Below are 19,163 nucleotides of genomic sequence, written 5' to 3'. Positions count from 1 at the left end.
TGGTTCCCCAGACTGCTTAATGTGTCCTGGTTCAGCCCACTGATAGCATGTTGGCTATTATGTACCATACTGCTCTTTTTCACTCTCTGTCCATGTCATGTGTGATGTGATGAAACCAAAGCCCTTTAAGATCTTTACCCAATCACATAACAACCCTTTGTTCAGTCAACTGACAACAAGTCACCCACTGTATACCATATTGCTCCAATTCACTCTATCTGTGCATGTCTTAAACCCTCCTGCATATTCAGGCACCAAATACACAAAACTTTCTCACTCCATTCTTCCATCTCCAATTTGCTATTCCTCTTCTTATCACCTCAACTTCAAATATATTCATCATCTTTGTCAACCTCTCCTCACACATTCTCTCCATATGTCTAAACCATTTCAGCAAACCCTCTTCAGCTCTCAACCATACTCTTCTTATACTGACATCTATCTCTTAACCTATCATTTCTTATCAATTAAACCTTCCTCATAGTGTCCTAAATTAAACACAATTAAACCTTTCTACATAGTGTCCTAAAACATTTCATTTCCAACATATTCACCCTCTTCCACACAATCTCATAAATGGCTCATGCCCTGCACTCATACAACACTGTCAGGACTATTGTACCTTCAAACATGACCATCTTTGCCATCCCAAATAGCAACCTTTCTTTCCACACATTCCTCAATGCTCCTACGACATACATCCTCTCCCCCACCCTATGACTCATTTAAGCTCCCATGGTTCCAACTGCTGCTATGTCCACTCCCAGGTACCTAAAACACTTCACTACACCATTTTTGCTAGTAAAACACACATTCCAACTAACTTTTTTTCTCTTCAGTGCTAATTCTAATAACCTTGCTTTTATTCATATTTACTCTCAACTTTCTCCTTTCACATATTTTCCCAAACTCAGAACCCAATTTCTGCAGTTCCTCACTTGAATCTGTCACCAATGCCATGTCATCAGCAACAAATAAATGATGCATCTCCCAAACAATCCCACTCTCTCCAGACTGAAGACCTACCCCACTACCCAAAAGCCTTGCATTCACCACCCACATGACCCCATCCATAAACCAACTGAACAGCCATGGTGACATCCCACACCCCTGCCACACACACCTTCTCCTGAAAACATTCACCCTCCTCTCAACCTACTTGCATAAATGCTTTATTCTTTTGACAAAATCTCTTTGCTGTTGTTCAAAGCTCTCCCCACATCCTATATTCGCTACACCTTCCACAAAACCTCTTTATCAACTCTATCATATGCTTTCTCCAAATCCTTAAATGCCACATACAAAATCTGTTTCTTTATGCTTTCTCCCAAATCCTTAAATGAGACAAACAAAAATTTCTGTTTGTTAAGTCTTTCTCATACACATTCTTCAAAGCATATCTTATCCACATATTTTCCTACACTCCTTTAAACTATATTGTTCCTTCCCAGTCTGACGCTTTGCGCATGCCATCACCCTTTCAAAAACCACTCACATACAACCTTACAGGTACATTCAACAAACTTGTACAACTGTGATTTGAACATTCACCTTTATCCCCCCTGCCTTTATATAGTGGTAATATACAGGCATTCCACCAATCCACAGGCACCTCACCAAGATCCATAAATAACCTGAAAATCCTAAATAACCAATCAACAACACAGCCACCTAGTTTCATAGGAAATACAACTACAAGACCATCCACTCAAGACATCTTGCCACATTTCATGTTACTGAAGGCTTTCACACCTCTTCTCTTTTCACCAAATCACTTGCAATAACTCTCTAAATTTTTCATACCTCCCCAATCTAAACACCCCACGTCTGCCAGTCTGTCATGAAACACATTCAACAATCCTTCAAAATACTCATTCAATCTCCTCTTCACCTCATTTCTCTATGTTACCACTTCCCTACTTGCCCCCCTCAATCATGTTCCATTTGTTCTTTATTTTTCTCACACTGTTAATTTCCCTCCAAAACATTTTTTCATTTGCCCTAAAGTTGATGATGATAACTCAACCCACCCCTCATCTGCCCTCTATCTAAGCCCCTGCACCATCCTCTTTATCTTCTGCCATTTTTTCTTGTACATCTCCCAATCACTTGTACTCCCTCCTTGTTCATAACACCTATCCACCTCTCTCTTTCATTAGCAACTTTACTTCACCATCTCACTAATTACTACCCTTTCTCACCTACCCACTCCCCATCTTCAGTATGCCACAGTGCATGTCAGCACTGTTTCCCTAAATACCTCCCATTCTTCATCGGCTCCCCTAATTTCATTAACTATTACCTCTTGCCATTCTGTATTCAGTTTATCCTGGTAACTTTTACACACAAGCCTGTTTTCCAAGCACTCTTAACTTCATCATGCTCTTCTCACCCAGTGCATTTCCTCTTTTCACTCAGCCTTTACAAATCTTTGCCTCATCCCCACTATGTAGTTGTCAAACATCCTATTTCCTACCTATCTATCTATATCTGTGATGCCTGTTTCCTTCGAGAGCTCCCTCAAGGGGATAGCTACAGCAAAAGCATCCATAACTGATGAACTCTCGTGCTGCTTCTCAGCCTTTCAGTGCCTCACTCTTAACAGGCCACTCGCAACTCTAGCACAGTGTTTTCATACGCTCCTATCTAATGTTCCTTGTGACTACTTCCACCTAATGTTCCAACCTACTACTTCTACCGAATGCTCACACACACAAATGTTCCTACCAATCAATTCTACCTAACATTCCTGTCTAATGTTCCTCCCTACCTCTGTCTATCACTCCAACCATTTTGCCACGAGACAAGGCTAAGCCATTGCACTCAATGCAGGAAAATCTAGAATTACAAAAAATGAGGTGTGAGTTAAGTGATGTTGAATGTTACATGTGACTAAGAGACAGTATGTTTGTGGACAGAATACATGTGGGTGAGCCAGAAAGACAAGACAGCTACCTAGGTCCAAAGAGTGCAACTAGACAACCACTGGGGTGCTGGCTCCCTATGCAGCCATCACAAAACCTTCTAATACCCAGGCATGTAGTACTGGTACTATACCTCCATGGTTGGTGGCTGCCTACCAGCTACTACCTATAAACTTAATACTACTATCTCCTGCACCTCAGCATTCTCACATCCAAGATTTCTCTCTTTTGCATGCCTGTAGATGAGTATGAGATCCAGTAATGCCCTTTTTCCATCTCCTGCTCATCCATGTATACTCATGTATGTCCCTCACTTTAAACCATGTATTCCAAATCACTAGTCCTTTTTCAGCACATAACTCCTCAGGCTGTTCAACAATTCTATTCACATCAAATACCCCCTGCCCCCAATTATACCTTCAAAAGGCACAATACCCACTTTTACATTCAAATTACCCACCATTAACACCCAGTCTCTCACATCAAAGCTGCTGACACCCTCACCTAGTGCCTCCCAAAACCCTCGTCTCTTTTCCTTATTCCTCTTAAGGCCTAGTGCATAAGTATAAATAATACCTATCTCTCATATTCCCCTCTCATTTTTATCCAAACTGGCTAAAGCTTCACTTTCTTATATTCACACATTCCTACACCTCTTACTTCAGCAGAAGTATTACCCTTTACTTAGCTCTAGCCTCACACTGACCCCTGACTTCACCCCAAGACATTCCAAAGATATTCTCCCTTCTTACCCTTGAGCTTTGCTTCACTCTATGTTCCTTTCCTTAAACATTCTACCCATCCATCCCCTCTCATCTCAGTTTCATCCCAACATACTCCAACACCTTAGCTTGATACTTCAAGAAGGATGAGCCTTTTTTGCATGGCTCCTTCTTGTGTTCCAACTGTTAAAAACTGAAATACAAAAAGGGGGATTCCAGCCCCCCCCATCCCTTCTTAGCCACCCTGTACAACACACTGGGAATATGTGGGAAGTCTTCTCCTTCCTTATCCCTAATTATACCTGCAGAGGTTCTAGTTAAAAATTTTCACATACACAAAGTAATTCATATAGAAAAATATAAAACTAAGATACAATGATTTTGAGCCAGAGTTCAGTTGTAAATTCTAACCGTGTTAAAAGTACACTTCTACTAGGTGTCCCCCATCCTTTTCACAATGTTCTATCTCCACAGAAGCAAACCTCCCCTCATTGCCTTCCTTCAACTAATTCCAACACATCTCCATGAAACATGAAGCCTATAAAGCAAGCAAGCACAGTGTATCAGAGTATCTAACCTTAAAATCATTTACTTAATATAATGTTGGAAAGGATCACAATTTTGCGTGTGATCAAGGTATTCCTATGAGTCCACGGGGAAAATGAAACACGAAAAGTTCCCAGGTGCACTTTCATGTAATAATTACATCATCAGGAGAGACACAAGAGAGATATAACAGTCAGTTGATATACATCGAAGAGACGAAGCTAGGATGCCATTTGGTAAACATGTGATTGTCCAAAACATACAACGAGCGTTCATAAACTTATCATTTTACAAATCTTATCCGATAAGATTTGTAAAACGATAAGTTTATGAACGCTCGTTGTATGTTTTGGACAATCACACATTTACCAAATGGCGTCCTAGCTTCGTCTCTTCGATGTATATCAACTGACTTATATTTCTCTCTTGTGTCTCTCCTGATGATGTGATTATTACACGAAAGTGCACTTGGGAACTTTTCGTGTTTCATTTTCCCCGTGGACTCATAGGAATTACTTAATATAAGTTATACACTTTCCTCTGTTAGGAAAGTTGTTTCAATAACAGTAAGTAAATTATATCTGTGATTCACAAAAATGAAATTTGATTTACAAAGTTTTTAAACTTATAAAACATCCCCAGAAACCTTACTACTTTGTAAGCAAAGGGCTGCTGGCACAAATATTTCTTCAAAATTACCCCTCAACCAATTGCTATGAATGAGTCATAGTATTACTCAAGATCTTTCTAAAGGCTTCTGCCGCCCAAGGCTGTGCTACTTTTATTAGCAGGGAAATAAAGATTCCTTTGACAAGACTGTACTTCCAATGATAAAGCCTCGCTAAAGGCGGCTTTTCACTTGTGGTGTAACCTTGAGCAGATGGAGCCTGGTAACATTACTTTAATAATTCAGTTAGGTATATAAAATCAATGTGACTCATTCTTTACACCCTAGTATTGCAAAGTATAAAAGCAAAAGGACTTACTGGATTATCTAAAATAAGGGTGAGTGGATGAAATGGACACTCTCCTTCCCAATCATAATGACAATCCTCACAGTCTGAAAGACATAAAGACCATATAAGTGGAAATTTTGCAATAGATATTTTTCATGTCATACATAGAAATATCAACTGCCTTTTTTCAACTCTAAGTGGAATGACAATAATAACCCTTCCATGAATATTTGTTACAACTACAGTATCTCTTATACCTAAAATTGCCAATGACTAATCAATAGTCAAAATATTTACTTTATTTTTTTTCATACTATTCGCCATTTCCCAAGTCAGTGAGGTAGCACCAAGAACAGAGGACTGAGCCTTTGAGGGAATACCTCACCTGGCCCCCTTCTCTGTTCCACCTTTTGGAAAATTAAAAACGAGAGGGGAGGATCTCCAGTCCCCTGCTCCCTCCCCTTTTAGTCACCTTCTACAACACGCAGAGAAGTATTCTTTCCCCCCAACCCCTATCTAAAATGCATTGGTTTGTAGCTAATAATGATGAATAACATACCATGTTGCCATAATCACATTAACATCTACCACAATGAATATATAACACTCATGTATTATGAAAACTGCAAAACAAAACTTTGAAGACTAACTTTGCAAAAACACATTAAATCTGATATGTACACACATCCACTCACATAAGTATTCATCTTCACCAAGAATTTTCTCTTCAGTGTATCGTACGTTGGTATTTGTTCGACGTGGGTTCCTCCTAACTAAGGCCCCTGCAGAATGATGATCATTTTTTCCAGAAATAATATCATGAATGGTAACTTCATTGTTCTTGAATGATGATGCTGGAAACTTGCACTGCACAAATGGTACATTTGCTTCCAAGGGTAATAAGGAATTTTCAACATTTGTTCCGTATAATAGTTCAATTTCCTTCTCTCTCTTCTTACCTAGACTTTCTGATGATGCCATCATAAGGCTTGTATCATTTACTGAATTCTCTTTCTTGTTTTCTTTCTGAGGCTTTATCTCTCCACTGCTGCTCACATGAAGTCCTTTCACAGAAAGAGACTCAGATGACACAGAGATACTTACATTTTGGTTCTTCACTGGTTGATTTAAAATACTGTTACAAACTTTGACAAGCTCCATGCTGGATTGTAGTTTTTCTTGAGAAAATCCACTCTGATCCCTTATGGTGGATGAAGAAGAACTGCTTGTTAAGTGGCTTAAAGATGTTGATTTGGAAGTTTGACAAACATTTATTAACTCTATATCTCTACAATTCATTAATGCAGTTGGCAAGCTCCTAATGGCTGTTACTGTTGCAGTGTTATCTATATAATCATGTCCTTTACCATTCAGCAAAAAGTTCCCACACACCATCTTCATTTCATGGGTTGGCTCATCAAGACAGTTCTTGTTTCCCAACCACAGCTCCAAATCTCCCATCTTTACTAATGACTGGAAATCACTGTCTTTCTCTTCCTTACACCATCCAACAGGGACAATCTGTAAAAAAAGAAAAAAAAAAAGACTGCTGCAGTTGACTTATGAAATCTTGCAGCAAAAAAATATATGGGTATTTGTTCTGAAGAATTTGCATAAAAAGTACTTCAAGAAAGAGATGTGTATGTGGCACTTATGAATCTGGACAAACCCTGTGACAGATCACAGAGATATCTTGTGGAAGGTGTTTATATTTGGTGTAGGAGGAATGCAGTGAAGATTTTCTATCAGAAAAGTAGGCCATGAGTGTAAGCAGGAAGAAGGGAGGTTGTGGGTTCAAATGAAGGTGAGCCTGCATCAAATGTGTGATATTACCATGGGTGTTTAATCTGTTCATGGACAGGGTGGGTGGTCAGGGGGGGTAGGGGCACTTGGAGGTGAATCAGTTTGTAGATGACATGACTCCGGTGGGATACTCCTGAAGCTGTTGTATGAGTCCAGAAGAGTGCATGAAATAAGAAGAGGAAGCTGAAAGTCAATTCAAACAAAATGTGCTGATGTATGGCATGGGAGGAAAGCTACTAAATACAGTGAAGAACTTTTACTTGGTGGGTAAAGTGTCAGTGTGAGTAGGAAGGGAGGAAGTCAATTGCATTTTTCATACAACACTGCTATGGTGGGAGAGTGCATGAAAAGATATAGTTGAAAGTCAATGTGAACAAAAGTAAGGTAATAAGGTGCAGCACGATGGACAGACAGATGCTTTTAGTTTAAGTTTTATGGGAAGAAACTGAAGGAGTATATGGGAGAGACATAACAGGAGACCTAATTGTTCATGAAGAGGTTACCTGCTGGAGCATTGGAAGAGGGGGAGGAGCAGGAGGCAAAAGGTAGGCGCAGGATGGACAGTGAAGTAGGAGGTGCAGGAGATGAAGTGAAGCAGAGGGAGGTGCAGCAGGGGAAGCAGCAGTTCAGAAGAAGTGGAGGAGGTGGATGAACTTTGTCTCTGTCTTGGTCATATAAACATACCTGTTTTATAAAACCTAGCATTTCTAGAAACTGAATCTATCATATAAATGTTACTTGTACTTTCAAAAGTCTAAGGTAGCCAAAAATGCTCACTTGTTATGAGCTCCATATTAAGGACTGCTTATACAAGATTAGTAACATACAACTGTAAAATTCTGTAATGTTGTGGAGGTAATATGAAATTAAATAGATAAAACAATATGAAACGTGTAAAGAAGATAAAGAAACTGAACACCAATAAGACAGAATAGGGATGATAAAGAAAATGTACAATATATCAAGAAAGGATGCTGTTAGCAAGGACTAGAAAGATATAAGAAAACACTAAAAGAACATGCAAAAATCCATATCATGGTTTATGCTGATTCTGTTCAAAGTAAGTTTATCAAACAGCAAGCCATTGAAAATGTATGGATCCTTTATTCATACATCCTTCATAGTATTCACACACACATTTTTCACACAGCAAAAATGTTTGACTGTGTGACTAAACTAAGTGGTATCATAGCATTTATGCTGTCACTGCACTGGTAAAATCATAATGATGTCATACCAATCATTCTCATTCACATCATTTGTATTTCTGTATTGAACAAAACAGTATCATTTGTCTTCACTAGAACTCTTCCTCATTTGTAATATCTTATGTGATCTAATGGGAGGAAGGGAAGCTACATGCAAACTCTAGCTCAGGTGGTTTATTTCTGACATTCTCATACCACCAGTCTAATACATTATGATTATGCATAAAACTATGGTAAGAATAACATAACTAAATTCCTTCCATAGCCAAGATAAGTTACTTCTTTAGCTAGAAATGAACATTTGCTCTTGTTGAGCTTGACATTGTGTACCAGAAATCTTTCAAATATGGTAGCTAGGATTTGACATGATTTCGGATGTCACTGTCAACAATAAGAACATCATCCTGAAAACATAACACATCTGGAAGATCCATAGAAATTTTGTCCATGATACACTGAAATAACTTTGGTGCACTTTTAACATAAGGCAACCTTTTGAACTTATACAATCCTTTGTGAGTGTTGATGATAAGGTACTGATGACTTTCAGCATCAACAGTGACTTGAGCATATGCCTGGGGACAAGTCTAACTTAGTGAAAATGTTTCCACCTGTCAGTGCAGCAAACAAATCTTGAGAAGTAGATAAGGTATACTGCTCATCCTTAACAGACTGACTAATGGTAACTTTATGTCGCCACACAATCTAGCAGATTCATCAGCTTTAGGTAAAACTACTATAGGAGCAGCCCAATTGCTCTTGGCAGTTTTCACAATAATTCTCTCACTTACAAGTCTGTCTAATTCCTTCCCCACTTCACCTTTCAACACATAAGGAACAGATCTAGCCTTAGCATATATCAGTGTAACATCTTTGTCATGGTGATATGAGCCTCGAAACCCTTTATAACATCCTGTCCCTATCAAATAATATATCATATTGTTCAAGCAATTCCTCAAGACCTGGAACACTGTTACACACTTTAACACTAAACATCTTCCAATCCAACTTAAGCTCACACAACCAGTTCTTACCTTACAGAGTTGGTCTATCCACATAAGTAGCTACATTAATAGCAACTTCAAATTCTTGTTTTTGTACTTTACCTCACACTCTAGTTTCCCTCCTGTGTTCAAAATCTCTCCAGTGTAGGTTCTTAACCTTACACCTGAGTCTTCTAAAGGCACATGTTCAAATAACCTCTCATATATATCTTTACTCATTACAGAGAAATCAGCTGCAGTGTCTACTTCCATGGTTACTGGTGTACCATTAATGCACAAGTCCACATTATACCTATGTCCAATTTTTCCTCCATGACTAGTGTAAATAGCAAACACATGGGCACTCATCATTATCAGATTCAGAATTACTAACACTCTTTAATACTGTTTTCCATTTCCTTCTCAGCACCTTCAATGGCATTCACTCTACCTTTACCACTTCTGGCAGGGGCTGTGTAGGCAAAAGCAGTATGTCTAATATGCTGGCAATTGCAACATCTTGAATTTTTGAACTTACAATTAAAGCTTTCATGTTTCCCAAAGTATCTCTTACATCTTAATCAGCATGTGTTCCTTGTTCTGTGGCATAATCCTTCTTTATTCCTAATCACTTTACACATTGAGCCACTACTGCCAACTGATTTACTATCAGTATTTGGAACAAATTCTCTGGTGTTCTTTGCTAGTTCCATGCTAGTAGCTATCTGAGATGCTTTTTCAAAACATAAATCTGATGTATTCATCAACTTAATCTGTATTTCTTCATAATTCGAACCTATCACAAACCTGTCTTAGAGCTCGGTTCAAGAACTGTCCAAGAATACAATGAATGGATAACTTCTTCAAAGCAACTATATAATCATTCACTGATTAATCATTCCCTCCATCTCTTGTGCCATATTTGTAATGTTCAACAATCTCAAGTGGAGCAGGATCGAAATGTTGCTTCAAAGCCTTGGTAATCTGAATCAGTGTAACATCATTGGTTTTAGCCAGAGCAAGCAATTTTACCAGAGTAGAATAAACATTAGCTTCTACCTTTTTCACCCCATCTTTCCATCTCCAATTTGGTCTCCCACTTCTCCTCGTTCCCTTTGCCTCAGACACATATATCCTCTTTGTCAATCTTTCCTCACTCATTCTATCCATGTGACCAAACCATTTCAAAACACCCTCTTCTGCTCTCTCAACCACACTCTTTTTATTACCACACATCTCTCTTATCCTTTCATTATCTACTTGATCAAACCATCTCACACCACATATTTTCCTCAATCTCATTTCCAACACATCCACCCTCCTCTGCACAACTCTATCTATAGCCCATGCCTCGCAACCATATAACATTGTTGGAACCACTATTTCTTCAGACATACCCATTTTTGCTTTCCGAGATAATGCTCTCCCCTTCCACACATTTTTCAACACTCCCAGAACTTTCACCCCCTTCCCCACCCTGTGACTCACTTCCTCTTCCATGGTTCCATCCACTGCCAAATCCACTCTCAGATATCTAAAACACTTCACTTCCTCCAGTTTTTCTCTATTCAAACTTACCTCCCACTTGACTTGTCCCTCAACCCTACTGTACCTAATAACCTTGCTCTTATTTTCTTATTTACTCTCAGCTTTCTTCTTTCACACACTTTACCAAACTCAGTCACAAGCTTCTGCAGTTTCTCACATGAATCAGCCACCAGCACTGTATCATCAACGAACAACAACTGACTCACTTCCCAAGCTCTCTCATCCATAACGAACTGCATTCTTGCCCCTCTCTCCAAAACTCTTGCATTCACCTCTCTAACAACCCCATCCATAAACAAATTGAACAACCATGGAGAAATCACGCACCCCTGCCGCAAACCGACATTCACTGAGAACCAATCACTTTCCTCTCTTCCTACTCGTACACATGCCTTACATCCTCGATAAAAACTTTTCACTGCTTCTAACACTTGCCTCCCACACCATATATTCTTAATACCTTCCACAGAGCTTCTCTATCAACTCTATCATATGCCTTCTCCAGATCCATAAATGCTACATACAAATCCATTTGCTTTTCTAAGTATTTCTCACAAACATTCTTCAAAGCAAACACCTGATTCACACATCCTCTGCCACTTCTGAAACCACACTGCTCTTCCCCAACCTGATGCTCTGTATATGCTTTCACCCTCTCAATCAATATCCTCCCATACAATTCCTAGGAATACTCAACAAACTTATACCTCTGTATTTTGAGCACTCACCTTTATCCCCTTTGCCTTTGTACAATAGCACTATGCATGCATTCTGCCAATCCTCAGGCACCTCACCAAGAGTCCCACACACATTAAATATCCTTATCAACCTGTCAACAACACAGTCACCCCTTTTTTAATAAATTCCACTGCAATACCATCCAAACCTGCTGCCTTGCCAGCTTTCATCTTCTGCAAAGCTTTTACTGCCTCTTCTCTGTTTACCAAACCATTCTCCCTAACCCTCTCACTTTGCACACCACCTCAACCAAATCACCCTATATCTGCCACTCTATCATCAAACACATTCAACAAACCTTTAAAATACTCATTCCATCTCACATCACTGCTACTTGTTATCACCTCACCATTAGCCCCCTTCACCAATGTTCCCATTTGTTCTCTTGTCTTACGCACTTTATTTACCTCCTTCCAAAACATTTTTTTATTCTCCCAAAAATTTGATGACACTCTCTCACCCCAACTCTCATTTGCCCTCTTTTTCACCTCTTGCACCTTTCTTTTGACCTCCCGCCTCTTTCTTTTATAAATCTCCCAGTCATTTGCACTATTTCCCTGCAAAATTCGTCCAAATGCCTCTCACTTCTCTTTCAAAAATTATCTTACTTCAACCCATCACTCACTACCCTTTCTAGTCTGCCCACCTCCCACACTTCTCATGCCACAAGCATCTTTTGCGCAAGCCATCACTACTTCCCTAAATACATCCCATTCCTCCCCCACTCCCCTTACGTCCTTTGCTCTGACCTTTTTCCATTCTGCACTCAGTCTCTCCTGGTACTTCCTCACACAAGTCTCTTTCCCAAGCTCACTTACTTTCACCACTCTCTTCACCCCAACATTTTTTCTTCTTTTCTGAAAAGCTCTACAAATTTTCACCTTCGTCTACACAAGATAATAATCAGACATCCCTCCAGTTGCACCTCTCAGCACATTAACATCCAAAAGTCTCTCTTTCGCACACCTATCAATTAACACGTAATCCAATAACACTCTCTGGCCATCTCTCCTACATACATACATATACTTATATATATATATATCTCTCTTTTTAAACCAGGTATTCCCAATCACCAGTCCTTTTTCAGCACACAAATCTACAAGCTCTTCACCATTTCCATTTACAACACAGAACATCCCATGTACACCAATTATTCCCTCAACTGCCACATTACTTACCTTTGCATTCAAATCACCCATCATCATAACTATATCAAAACACAACTATGAGGTAGTCAAACTCTTACCTTTACACTAGAATCCTTCAACTTTTCAAGTCTTGCAGTTTGCCAGAAGTTGACCACATTTGCCTGGCTAGCACTGAGGGAAGTAAACTTATCCATATCAACTACAGGCATGACAACCGTCCCTGACTGCTTTAAACATCCTGTTTTCACTTGAAGCTGGTTTTCATCTTTACTTGGCCTTTTGTGCAAAGTCAATGCAGTATAAGCAAACTTGCATAAAGGTGCAGGTAATTTAAGATTTTTCTGTGACTGTATGGCACTTATCTTCTGCACTGTCCTCGGGGTAACAAACCTGCATTAAAAAGATAACAACATTCCTGCAATCAAAATTTACCATGCATTTTTCTGAGAAACATACTTTAAAATTCTTTATCCTATTTTCAAGGAAAGAATCAAGTACCTGAAGCTCCTAAAATCACTCTTACAAACTCTCAGCTTATGTACAGTTCACTCTTACAAACCCTCAGCTTATGTACAGTGTCTTTAGTTGAAACATGGCCTATCATTCTCACACAAGCATCAACTTTTACACTGTGCCCACCAAGCAGATCTGTCGAGACAAATGTCCCCATTCACACTACCATATATGCAAAATACTTCTGTTTCATATCAACTGGAACTACAGTAGTGATATCAAAAAATCAACACAAGTTTAGTTGGTAAGTGTTTTTTTTCTTTCACACCATATACATGATAGTCCCTCATTGAGCTCTCTCACATATTAAGATGAAATTTCAAATCCATGAGATCACACTGTAACATTCATAAATGAGTTGTTACTCACAAACAGCACTATGTCAATGGTTGGTATGAATGTTATCACCTTCCCTGCTTGCCCAGTCCTTGATTATATTATGCATCATTTTAAGTGAAGCATACAAGCAGCGACAACCAAACATGCCTTGTGCCACCCTCAAATAACCATATTGGGATGCTGTGCCACATTCAAAATGTGCAAATCTTAGTGCTAATGAGTGCAACTACGATCAGTATGAGTTAAATGATTGTAAGTCTGGTCCCTTACCTCACTCACAAGTGCTCATGAAATGTTTTAATTGTGCCACTTAGTTTATCAAAGTGCAGTGAAAAGTAGATTTCTGCATCTATCTATACCTCTGATGCCTGTTCCCTTTGGGAATTCCCTAAAGGGGGTGGCCACAGCGAAAGTCTTCATTACTGGTGAACTCCAGTACCACTTTTCAGCCTTTATTGCTTCATCCTTAACAGACCACTAGCAGAGGGCAACTCCTGTGCAATATCTTTTAGAGGCTCCTACCTAATATTCCTTCTGACTAAATCAAAATTTACTGTGAAAAACATTTCTTTACCATAACTCATCCCAGCAGTGAAACCGTTTCCAGTAGTCAGCAATTCCTGTCAAACACTAAACATAAGACAACCCCTTCCCTCACCGGCATCTCTCAATTATAATCTGACAATTGTGCATTTCCTATGCATCCACTGCATTGTGACGAAGCTCCATGATATTGACCTTAAAAGTGTCCTCAGGACCATTTACGAACCCTTCAAAGGTGTGCAAGATACATATGTTACTGAAAGCTGAACCCTGAAGTTGAGATGAAAAAAAAGAAGTCTTTATAATGACTGATATATTGGCAAAACATGTCCCATTCATGACAATCTTGGGTGGAAAAACAAGAGAGCATGAGAAAAAGAACAAATGAATTAATCAGAGCTCCTCAAGTATTTGTAGACCTAATTCTTAACCCTTAAACAGCAACACATTTCATGTGTCAATAAAATCAATTGTGACATACATTACCTAAGACAAGATTTCGGAGTCACTGTTTTAGATTGTGTGCCAAGTGCAGTACTTCAAGGTGAAGGATCTTTTTTTATATTACTATATGCATATCATGAATTGAATAACATCATAACATGTTTTAAAGTTTAATTTTTGTGCCAATTCTAAATAGTGTCCCTAGTGTACCATTTACAAAACAAGAGCTCCACCACAGCAAAGCAATGACACATAAGGGATTTATTTCATATTTCATACTTCTGCAGGTATATCTGCTATCAACAGCAACATACAGAATATGAAAAGAACTGAACCCATACAAGGCTCATGGTCCTGATGATATTTCAACATAAGTGCTAAATAGGTGTGCAGATACACTTGATAGACCACCTGAATTACTGTTCAAGATGTCACTGGAGGGAGGTATGTGAAGGGAATGGAAAAAGAAAAATGACATACTTATATATAAGAAAGAAGACCAGAAACAAGCACTGAAATATAGACCAGTCTCATTAACAATTGCGGTGAATGATTTTCTGGAAAAGATTATTGAAAAGAAGATAACTTTCTGCAGAGGAGAGGTTCACTAAATGAGAGACAGCATGGTTTTACAGAAAAAAGGTTATGAGCAACTAACCTCTTATGGTTTTACAAAAGAGTGAGCTCAGTCCTGGACAAAAGGGAGGGCTAAATGGACTACCTGAATCTGGACTGCCAGAAGGCATTTGACACTGCACCACACAGGAGGCTGATTATGGCACCTGAATCACCAAGCAGGAATAAGGGGGAAACTTCTTCGTTGGATAAATTATTATCTCAATGTTAGGGAACAAAGGCGCCTTTTCCAAATGGGTAGAGGTGATCAGCAGAATGCCACAGGGTTCAGTTCTAAGACCATTATTCATCTTCATCTATATAAATCATCTGCCTGAAGGTATATATTATCCCACCTGAATATGTTTGCACATGATGCAAAAGTCATGAAGGAAGTGAAAAGTGAAGAGGATTACATCAGCTCACAATGAGACCTAAACAAACTCCAATGTTAATCTGAAATGTAGTTGATAAAATTCAACCTTAAGAAATGTCGAGTATTAAGGATAGGCCAAAGCCAAAGACCACTGCAATATGATAACTGCCTAACAGGAAGTAAGCCTCAAAATTGTGTGTGTCAGAGGGAATTAGGAGTAGACATCATCCCTAACCTAATGCCAGAGTCCCATTTTAGGATTTTTTTTTTTTTTTTTTTTTTTTTTTTGTCGCTGTCTCCCGCGTTTGCAAGGTAGCGCAAGGAAACAGACGAAAGAAATGGCCCAACCCACCCCCATACACATGCCTTGATTCAATCCACTGACAGCACGTCAACCCCGGTATACCACATCGCTCCAATTCACTCTATTCTTTGCCCTCCTTTCACCCTCCTGCATGTTCAGGCCCCGATCACACAAAATCTTTTTCACTCCATCTTTCCACCTCCAATTTGGTCTCCCTCTTCTCCTCGTTCCCTCCACCTCTGACACATATATCCTCTTGGTCAATCTTTCCTCACTCATTCTCTCCATATGACCAAACCACTTCAAAACACCCTCTTCTGCTCTCTCAACCACGCTCTTCTTATTTCCACACATCTCTCTTACCCTTACGTTACTTACTCGATCAAACCACCTCACACCACACATTGTCCTCAAACATCTCATTTCCAGCACATCCATCCTCCTGCGCACAACTCTATCCATAGTCCACGCCTCGCAACCATACAACATTGTTGGAACCACTATTCCTTCAAACATACCCATTTTTGCTTACCAAGATAATGTTCTCGACTTCCACACATTCTTCAAGGCTCCCAGAATTTTCGCCCCCTTCCCCACCCTATGATCCACTTCCGCTTCCATGGTTCCATCCGCTGCCAGATCCACTCCCAGATATCTAAAACACTTCACTTCCTCCAGTTTTTCTCCATTCAAACTCACCTCCCAATTGAATTGACCCTCAACCCTACTGTACCTAATAACCTTGCTCTTATTCACATTTACTCTTAACTTTCTTCTTTCACACACTTTACCAAACTCAGTCACCAGCTTCTGCAGTTTCTCACATGAATCAGCCACCAGTGCTGTATCATCAGCGAACAACAACTGACTCACCTCCCAAGCTCTCTCATCCCCAACAGACTTCATACTTGCCCCTCTTTCCAAAACTCTTGCATTCACCTCCCTAACAACCCCATCCATAAACAAATTAAACAACCATGGAGACATCACACACCCCTGCCGCAAACCTACATTCACTGAGAACCAATCACTTTCCTCTCTTCCTACACGTACACATGCCTTACATCCTCGATAAAAACTTTTCACTGCTTCTAACAACTTGCCTCCCACACCATATATTCTTAATACCTTCCACAGAGCATCTCTTCCACAGAGCATCTCTATCAACTCTATCATATGCCTTCTCCAGATCCATAAATGCTACATACAAATCCATTTGCTTTTCTAAGTATTTCTCACATACATTCTTCAAAGCAAACACCTGATCCACACATCCTCTATCACTTCTGAAACCACACTGCTCTTCCCCAATCTGATGCTCTGTACATGCCTTCACCCTCTCAATCAATACCCTCCCATATAATTTGCCAGGAATACTCAACAAACTTATACCTCTGTAATTTGAGCACTCACTCTTATCCCCTTTGCCTTTGTACAATGGGACTATGCACGCATTCCGCCAATCCTCAGGCACCTCACCATGAGTCATACATACATTAAATAACCTTACCAACCAGTCAACAATACAGTCACCCCCTTTTTTAATAAATTCCACTGCAATACCATCCAAACCTGCTGCCTTGCCGGCTTTCATCTTCCACAAAGCTTTTACTACCTCTTCTCTGTTTACCAACTCATTTTCCCTAACCCTCGCACTTTGCACACCACCTCGACCAAAACACCCTATATCTGCCACTCTATCATCAAACACATTCAACAAACCTTCAAAATACTCACTCCATCTCCTTCTCACATCACCACTACTTGTTATCACTTCCCCATTTGCGCCCTTCACTGAAGTTCCCATTTGCTCCCTTGTCTTACGCACTTTATTTACCTCCTTCCAGAACATCTTTTTATTCTCTCTAAAATTTAATGATACTCTCTCACCCCAACTCTCATTTGCCCTTTTTTTCACCTCTTGCACCTTTCTCTTGACCTCCTGTCTCTTCTTTTATACGTCTCCCACTCAATTTCATTTTTTCCCTGCAAAAATCGTCCAAATGCCTCTCTCTTCTCTTTCACTAATACTCTTACTTCTTCATCCCACCACTCACTACCCTTTCTAATCAACCCACCTCCCACTCTTCTCATGCCACAAGCATCTTTTGCGCAATCCATCACTGATTCCCTAAATACATCCCATTCCTCCCCCACTCCCCTTACTTCCATTGTTCTCACCTTTTTCCATTCTGTACTCAGTCTCTCCTGGTACTTCCTCACACAAGTCTCCTTCCCAAGCTCACTTACTCTCACCACCCTCTTCACCCCAACATTCACTCTTCTTTTCTGAAAACCCATACAAATCTTCACCTTAGCCTCCACAAGATAATGATCAGACATCCCTCCAGTTGCACCTCTCAGCACATTAACATCCAAAAGTCTCTCTTTCGCGCGCCTGTCAATTAACACGTAATCCAATAACGCTCTCTGGCCATCTCTCCTACTTACATAAGTATACTTATGTATATCTCGCTTTTTAAACCAGGTATTCCCAATCATCAGTCCTTTTTCAGCACATAAATCTACAAGCTCTTCACCATTTCCATTTACAACACTGAACACCCCATGTATACCAATTATTCCCTCAACTGCCACATTACTCACCTTTGCATTCAAATCACCCAACACTATAACCCGGTCTCGTGCATCAAAACCACTAACACACTCATTCAGCTGCTCCCAAAACACTTGCCTCTCATGATCTTTCTTCTCATGCCCAGGTGCATTTGCACCAATAATCACCCATCTCTCTCCATCAACTTTCAGTTTTACCCATATTAATCGAGAATTTACTTTCTTACATTCTATCACATACTTCCACAACTCCTGTTTCAGGAGTACTGCTACTCCTTCCCTTACTCTTGTCCTCTCACTAACCCCTGACTTTACTCCCAAGACATTCCCAAACCACTCTTCCCCTTTACCCTTGAGCTTCGTTTCACTCAGAGCCAAAACATCCAGGTTCCTTTCCTCAAACATACTACCTATCTCTCCTTTTTTCACAAAAATAGCTAAGGAAAAAACTGTCTACTGGCAAATGTCAAAAAATCTTTTCAAGTGTATGGATAGAGAAATATTTAGCTATTCATACCCTACATCAGGCAAAAATTAGAACACTCTCATGTTTGGCTAATCTGGCTAAAGAAGCACAAACAACTCCCATACAAAGTCCAGAGGAGGGCAAAAAAGATGGTACCAGAATTAAGAGAGCTACATTACAGGCCCAAGGTTTTAAATTTACCCATCTCTGAAGAGAGAGGAGTGAGGGGTGACCTGATCACAACCTTTGTTTTTAAAGGAGACTGACTAAGTGGTCAGTGGACAGTACTCTGTGAGGTGCAGGGATAGAGGAACCTGAGGTTATAACATGAGATCAAGTAAGAAACTTGTAAATAAGAATGTAGAGAAATACTTTTATAGCATAATAGTGGTGGATCATTGGAACAG

General features: G+C 39.7%; 1 protein-coding gene across 2 annotated transcripts in view; it reads right to left on the bottom strand.

Moving 5' to 3' along the window:
• Positions 1-19,163, bottom strand: part of LOC139751448 (uncharacterized) — a 149,817-nt gene that overhangs the window by 104,333 nt on the left and 26,321 nt on the right. For both annotated transcript variants that reach the window (XM_071666865.1, XM_071666864.1), the window contains exons 3-5: positions 12,678-12,969; positions 5,844-6,669; positions 5,179-5,252 (exon numbers count right to left, since the gene is read on the bottom strand). In XM_071666865.1, the coding sequence (XP_071522966.1) occupies positions 5,179-5,252; positions 5,844-6,669; positions 12,678-12,969 (1,192 nt within the window). The remainder of the gene's footprint in view (positions 1-5,178; positions 5,253-5,843; positions 6,670-12,677; positions 12,970-19,163) is intronic.

This window comes from Panulirus ornatus, chromosome 11 (assembly GCF_036320965.1).
Source record: "Panulirus ornatus isolate Po-2019 chromosome 11, ASM3632096v1, whole genome shotgun sequence".
Taxonomy (NCBI): Eukaryota; Metazoa; Arthropoda; class Malacostraca; order Decapoda; family Palinuridae; genus Panulirus; species Panulirus ornatus.
Note: the sequence above shows the minus strand (reverse complement) of the source record. Positions and strands in the feature narration are given on the sequence as shown.